Source organism: Panthera onca, chromosome B4 (genome assembly GCF_046562875.1).
Source record: "Panthera onca isolate mPanOnc1 chromosome B4, mPanOnc1 haplotype 2, whole genome shotgun sequence".
NCBI lineage: Eukaryota > Metazoa > Chordata > Mammalia > Carnivora > Felidae > Panthera > Panthera onca.
The window spans coordinates 45,294,127-45,301,972 of record NC_138345.1 but is presented as its reverse complement, the minus strand read 5'-3'; the positions used below and the strand labels follow the sequence as shown (position 1 = coordinate 45,301,972).

Here is a 7,846-nt window from a genome sequence, read left to right as displayed (position 1 = left end):
ATGCTAACGAATTTGACTTCAACCTTTGGATCATTACCTCAAGTGGAAAATTTGAATCCTTGCCAACTATAAATAGAAAAACAAACGGTTTGGTTTGGAAATGAGTAGCTCTTTCAAATAAATAAAACCATCTTCATGAAAGTATATGGGATGCTACCCCTTAGCAGATGGTTCTGGATTAAGATCGGCATTACAATAAAGCAGAGAAATTTCCATATACGTATATATATGAGACTGTATCCAACAGCAGGAGGTTCTGGTTAACACTGGAATCGCAACGGTGAAGGTAACTATCAGAAATGGATGCTGTGCTGAGACAGTTTGATTACAAATTTGCTAATGAGACACGACGTTAGAAATTTGGATTTTTTCCTGCGGAAATGTTAGCCGGACTGGATAAAATCTTTCTTACGCTGTCAACAGCAGAATTCATAATTGGAATGTCGGGGAATGTGTTCGTTGGACTGGTGAACTGCTCTGAATGGATCAAGAACCAAAAAATCTCTTTTGTTGACTTCATCCTCACCTGCTTGGCTCTCTCCCGAATCACTCAGCTGCTGGTGTCATTGTGGCAATCATTTGTAATGACACTATCTCCGCCTTTCTATTCCACTTGGAAATCAGCAAAACTTATTACTTTGCTTTGGAGAATAACTAATCACTGGACTACCTGGTTTACCACCTGCCTGAGCATTTTCTACCTCCTTAAAATAGCTCACTTCTCCCACTCTTTCTTCCTCTGGCTGAAGTGGAGAACGAACAGAGTGGTTCTTGCCATTCTTGTCCTTTCTTTGCCCTTTCTGCTGTTTGACTTCCTGGTGCTAGAATCATTGAATGATTTCTTCTTAAACGTCTATGTGATGGATGAAAGTAATCTGACATTACATATAAATGACAGTAAAAGCCTTTATATTAAAACCCTGATTCTTCTTAGTTTTTCCTATACCATTCCTATTGTTCTGTCCCTGATCTCACTGGTCCTATTGTTTCTGTCCTTGGTAAGACACATCAGAAATTTGCAGCTCAACTTCATGGGCTCCAGGGACCCTAGCACACAGGCCCATAAGGGGGCCATTAAAATGGTTATGTCTTTCCTCCTCCTCTTCACAGTTCATTTTTTTTCCATCCAATTGACAAACTGGATGCTTTTCATATTTTGGAACAACAAGTTCACAAAGTTTATCATGTTGGCCATATATGTCTTTCCCTCAGGCCACTCATTAATTTTGATTCTGGGAAACAGCAAACTGAGACAGACAGCCTTGAAGGTACTGCGGCATCTTAAAAGCACCTTGAAAAGAGAAAAAACAGTTTCGTCTTTACAGATAGACGTTCCAGGGTCTTTCTAAAGATAAAGACTTAATGAGGAGTCTTTGAGGATCAATTTCACTTCTCTTTTTTTTCCCCCTACAGGGTTCCTTTAAGTATTGTCAAACATTAATGAAATTTTCCCTAGAAAAAGTTACTTTTGATGATAATTGACCCATGGTCAGCCAATATAATTTTTAAAGTATTTAGTTTTGTTTAACACAGTGGTTACCAATATTTAAAAATCGCAAATAGGCTTTCAAAATTATTTAATTTTATATGCAAAAGATTTATGTAATTGTAATTCATATTACATGTCAGAAGCATGTCGTATTTTAGAAATCAAGATAAATTACTATTCACTAGGTAGATGATCTATAAAATGGTGATAGAAAAGTTAATTGAGCAACTAAAGTCAGAGATGGGAAAAACATGACCTCATAGGGTAAAGGCTTAATTTTTTTTAAATGAAAAAGCTTTTCATTGTCATTAGAAGTCTTATTGATAACATGGGAATGAGTTATTTGAAAATAATATTCATAGTGCAAAACAAAATAAACTAGAAACACATGCTTATAATGCTAATCTTAATTTGAAAGTGGTATTTTGACTATCATAACCTAAATTTAGATACAGTAACGACAAATTCTAAATAAAGTTAAGGGTAGAAAAGTTTACTATAACATTTTGAACATGATGTTGTAGATTTTAATATTATACAGATGCTATGCAGCTATATATAATGGAATTCTTTAAAAATGAAGAATTCTTGGGTCGTGTGGGCGACTCAGTCAGTCAAGTGTCTGACTCTTGGTTTAGGCTCAGGTCATGATCTCACAGCCTAAGATGGAGTCCCCATCGGGCACCACACTGGCTGTGGAGCCTGCTTGGGATTCTCTCTCCCTCTCTCTCTCTCTCTCTCTCTCTCTGCCTCTCCCGCACCCCTTTCTCTCAAAATAAATACACTTTTTTAAAAAATGAAGAATTTACTTAGGGTTTCTTAGGGTTTACTTTCTTAGTAAACCCTAAGGGTTTACTTTCGATGTATTCTTTAGATTGCATTAAAGAAACAAAAAGTTGTAACTAAATGATGATAAATACGTGGGTTGTAAATTAGTCTTGACGGACCTGTAGGTACGGACATTGTTCTAGGGCTGCTCCCTGGACCTGGAATGGTGTTAGAATTATGAACATTTCTCCCTGTCCTCCCTCGCCGTATTTAGAAAACTAAACCTCTAATACGTCTAGGCTGTGTGGTGCTTCTGTGTATTGATAACAATAACGATGTGGATAACGGTTTTAATCATAACACATATTTTACCATTTTTCCTAAGTAATTTACATTTTACAAAAGAAGATTTATTTATTTGGCCCTTAACTACTATTTTGTCCGATTATCACTGTAATTATCTGGCCTTGGTAAAAGCGGATATGCAAATCAGGCTGGGTAGATAGCCTTTGTTTTAGATAGCCTTTCATAGAAATGACTTAGACATAATCTTGCACTATTTATAAGATGGTAACCAAGCACATTGTTTAATTTTTAGCGTTATGAAACTTTTCTTTGGTACGCAAGATAAAATGATTGAGCTAATTTTTTAGCAGCTCTTCTTTCTAAGAAGTAGGCCTTAGGGATAAGTGAGTGAATGTTTAACTTGGAGTGAGTCAACACTCATGCAACAAAGTTAGGGAGATGGAACTATAAGGAATAGGGCTCTAGTCTTGACAAAGCAAAGGACTAGTAAAAGAAGACAAGGTCATAGGCTGGGGTCATTGCAACTGACGTACTGTAGACTGTATTCGAGTTTGATCGAGCCCGGCATCTCTACTTTCCCCATAACAAGAGATGTCGTGGGGGACTCAACAGCAGCTGAGCCACAATCCAAGAAGAGCCACTCCCAACACAGGCATGGCCAGTGTCATCCACCCAGAGAAGAAATATCCATAATTGTATCCTACCCTGGGACCAAAGTGTTGGGGAAAGATGGAGATTGTCACCGATTTCTTGTTAACTATTCCTATCCCCCACCAAATAAATGTTCAGTTAAAGATTCTGGTGTAATGATTGGTTCTTTCCATTTGTCTACCAGGTGATTTATGGAAGAGGAACAAATAACTTGTTTCTACTGCTGAAATGGTAGTATCTCTGATCCTCAGGGTGACTACTGGAGGCAACTGATAAGACGTAAATCAAGCACAGCAAGACAGTTTTCATGAACCCTGGTGATGAATGTGCCATATAGAAACCCATACCTCTACTGATCTCTGAGAAAGGCATGCAAATTTCCTCAAGGTCTCTGGTGGTTTGTCTGCTATCTGCCAGTAGGTGGCTTCTCCTCATAAGATCTTGATTAAACCCCATCTCCTCTGAGCCAGGGATGCCTTTAAGGGACATGCGCATCATTGCAGGGTCTTCCCAATTCTGTCATTTGAGACACCAGATATGTTGCCTAGAGTAACTCCATATCCTATTCAGGACCTTAAGACCAATCTTCACAAGAACAAATTGATTTGAAAAGTTTGAGGAATTTGAAAAACACATACAGGCAAACTTGTCTTTTGTCTCCTTGTACACTTATAGACTACAGCTTTTCAAATTTTATTTTTTATTTTTTTTCCATCAATATTAACGCAGCCTCAGAAGACGGTGGAAATACCCAATCATTCTTATTTTGAGCGTGAGACAGGTTTGCCAGTGTGGAGGTTGGTATCAGTTAGACTGGCCCTGTCTTAGGTTTGTCATGAGAAAGAGCCAGTGAGGATGTTTTGCCCCTAAGGACTTTGAGGGGAAAAGACCCATGGCCTTCAGTTTTGAAAACTAAAAGAATATGCTAAGTGAAACAAAAATCTACGATGAAACATGAAAGGTTGTTCATGTAAGCAGTGATTAAGCTGGGCAAATAGTCTCCATTTGTGAAAGATGAAATCTCTGTCCCTTTAGGCGGTGGCCCTTGCCCCAGCTAATTGCTTCTTCAACTAGGGTCCAGCCAAAGAAACACTGAAGTTCTCTTTTACTTAAAAACAAAACAAAACCAAACCCAAACAAACAAACAAAAACCCCACAAAGGCCAGTACTTTAATGCAGTGACTATCAAGTTCAGTGCATGAAAGTTCCTCACTGCAATTCAAAAAGAACTAGGAAGCTACTTCTGTGTTTGCAAATAAATGGAAAAGCTTGCTATTGATAGGATGGGAGAGAGCATCACAGGGCAACATTTGTTGCCCGCTTCTCTGAGACTGTCAGGAGATCTAAACATGCGGGCTTGGGGAGGGAAAGGCAACAGAAAGAATCCAACAGAAAGCTCAGGTATATTTTTTCACTGGAGATGTCACAGACACGGGGAGGAAACAGGAAGAACTCAAGCCCCGCCCCCCCCAAGGTGGTATTAATGATAGGACCTCATAAAATATTCAGTTGAACCATCTTTATTTAAACCCACATAAGTGTTAGTTCATCACTGTATAAGTATCACTCCCTATCACTCAAGAAGTCAGCATTTTGTTTGAAATAGGCCAACATAGACTTCCGAATGTATTTTCTCACAATTGCTTAGAAGAATTGTCTCTCTTTCAACTGATGACTATAACATAAGTGTTCATACGTTTTCGGATTTAAATCAGTCATCATTGGAAGTTCAGACTATTTGGGATTGTCACTGTATCATACACATAAGTTTAATTAATTATCTGCCCAAGCATTTTGTAATAATATACCTTATGTTTATACATGCAATAATACTTTTTCTTTATCAAGTATAACAACTTCTATTTTAAGATAGATCTGGAAATATCAGTGATCTCTAGGGCCTTCTTGGTTTCCTGACACAAAATACAGAGTTTTGGGGACACCTGGGTGGCTCAGCTGGTTGAGTGTCCGACTCTTGATTTCAGCTCAGGTCATGATCCCAGGGTCATGTGACTGAGCCTTATGTCTGCTCAGCATGGAGGCTGCTTGGGATTCTCTCTATCTCTCTCTCTCTTTCTCTCTTCCTGTCTCTCTCTCCAGCTCGTGCATGCTTTCTCTCTCTCTAAAAATTAAAGATTAGAAAATTAAAATTAAAAAACAAAATATAGAATTCTCTAACCATCTCCAACTCCCTTGCCTGGAAGTACTTCTTTTTCATGAAGAAAAGTAAAAAAGTCCCCACCTCCTGGGTGCTACACCTGCAAGCTTTTATGATTCTGTATGACTTCTGGCTTTCAACCAGAAAGGCTGGAGAGCAGTGTCAGTTATTTCCAGGTTAGTACAGAAATTGTGTGTGAATTCATACATATGTCATAGAACTTTCTCCAATTTTAAAGAGTTGCTTTCGTTTCTTGTTCTTATACTTGTTTGCACAGTTGAGTCTCATTCATTGGTTTCTTTTTCTCTGCTCCCAATAGGATTACCAACTAAGTTAGTATTCATTCATTTAACCAATAGCTATTGAGGGTTTACTGTTTGCCAGCCCCTCCCTGTCCACATTAGTGGACAACAAAATAGTCCCTTCTGTCCTGGAGCTTAATGTGATCGTAGAGGTACTTGGTAGCTAAGGTCACCTAGTCTACATGCCTGACATTACGTTTTTGGTGCCTGTAAAATCCTAGGCCCCCACTCTCAATGTGCATAAAAGCAGAACACCAGGTCAGTGCTCCCTTTGGTGCCCCGTGACTTCTGGCGTGGCCTTTGAGTGTTCAGGCATTGGTAATGTAGAGCATCACTATTGACAGTCTGAGGCCAACACAAAACAGGTAGTTTTAACCAGAGTCAAAATTGGCTGAATGGGGAATGCATTGTCAGAGGGCTAGGGGGCAAAATTCCTGTCTCATTCCTGGAGAATCTTCATAGATTTGCAGCTTTCAGGTACAAAGATTTTTGCCTGGGTTCAGAAGGTACTTTAAACCATGTATGGAGGAGTTCTCAATGGGTGCCAACAATATATCCTAGACAATTAAGTAAGATTCCTTGGGGTTGGCTCACAGACATTAACATATTAATTATTAATATAACACATGTACGTACACCTAAAGTTCTCTCAATAGGAGAGAGAACCTTGCGGTCGAGGTTGAAAGACGGTTGTATTAAAGTTACCTGTTTGTTGAAACCAAAACCAAACTAAAATAAATTTTACTGTAACTGAATTTTTTATGAGACAAAAGATTTTACCAAAAGCAGGATAAATGAAAAGAACCCCTTCCCACTCCCCACTCCTCCATTTTTTTTCTACTCTATTTTTTTCTTACTATTTTTTCCCTCTCAGTTGACAAGAGCTTATTCAGAATCAAATAGGCAGTAACTGATTGAGAAGAAAGCTCAAAAAATTCAGAGTAACAGCTCAAATAGGTCTGATATTGGTACCTTTGCATATGGTTTTATACCCTTCTGGAAGATCATTTCCCTTTGTGTCTATTTCTTCAGGAAATCCTAAAAAGTTTCAAGATCCCATCCAGTCATCACTATCCTGGTGAAACCAGAACTTTTGGCTGTAGATTTTGTAGCACCCTTCTCTGTGTGGCAAGTTACATTTTGGTCAAACTTCTGTCACATTCAATGGTAACAGTTTATTTGACGTTGCTTTTCCTAATACCCTGTGAGCTCCTTGACGTTACTTCTCTTTATTACGCTGACCACATCTATACTAGTATCTGAAATATGATGGGTTTTATCAAATGGATTTAATGAATAGTGCCTGAGAATTCTATTAAAATTAAGCAACCTGAATCCAAGTTGTATTTTCTTATTTATTTATTTATTTATTTAGAGAATCCCAAGCAGCCTCCACACTGTCAGCACAGAGCCCCATGCTGGGCTCAATCTCACAAACCATAGATCATGATCTGGACCGAGATCAAGAGTCCAACGCTTTGCTGACTGTGCCACCCATGTGCCGCCCAAATGGTATTTCCCATTGAAAAGGAAAGCACAGGGGCGGCTGGGTGGCTCAATCAGTTAAGCATCCGATTTCGGTTCTGGTCATGATCTCATGGTTTGTGAGTTCGAGCCCCGTGTCAGGCTCTGTGCCGATAGCGGCAACGCCTGGAGCCAGTTTTGGATTCTGTGCCTCCCTCTCTCTCTACTCTCCCTCCTTTGCTCATGCTCTCTCTCTCTCTCTCTCTCTCTCTCTCTCAAAAATAAACATTAAAAAAATAAAAGAAAGGAAAGTGCAAATCAGTGTAAAGAAATCGCCTCGTATTTGCATGTTCCCATATTTGACTTTATTCTTCCAGATGTCCTCACAAGCGGAACACTGCTGTCAGTGCCAGTGATGAGTGGGAACATTTACTGTTTAATTTGGAAATCAGTAGCTGATTAGAAGTTACATTAAAGTTTTTCATTTAGGTCTGTGAGACCGGATCTCCTTGTGTAAAGCTCAGACTTACAGCTGGAACCAAAGAGAAAGATCTTTCGTGAAGATCAGTGAGATAGTATCTGAGCATTTTTAATATCAAAGTGAAAAGTATCAAAGTGGACTTACCCTCCAACGTTTGACAGAACAACAACAACAACAACAACAATCAGTGAAACATAGGGCTAGCTTCCTGGATTCTTTCTACAGAA

At 38.9% G+C, this 7,846-nt stretch overlaps 1 protein-coding gene across 1 annotated transcript; it reads left to right on the top strand.

Annotated features, from left to right (window-relative positions):
* The first annotated feature begins 380 nt into the window (after window positions 1-380).
* On the top strand, window positions 381-1,349 carry LOC132660364 (taste receptor type 2 member 42-like). The gene has a single exon (XM_060604361.1). The coding sequence runs from the start codon at window positions 381-383 to the stop codon at window positions 1,347-1,349; it is 969 nt and encodes a 322-aa protein (XP_060460344.1).
* The last annotated feature ends 6,497 nt before the right edge of the window (window positions 1,350-7,846 follow it).

What these genes read in the sequence shown, in the direction of transcription:
- LOC132660364 (XM_060604361.1), top strand. Translation starts at nt 381, where the DNA reads ATGTTAGCCGGACTGGATAAAATCTTTCTTACGCTGTCAACAGCAGAA.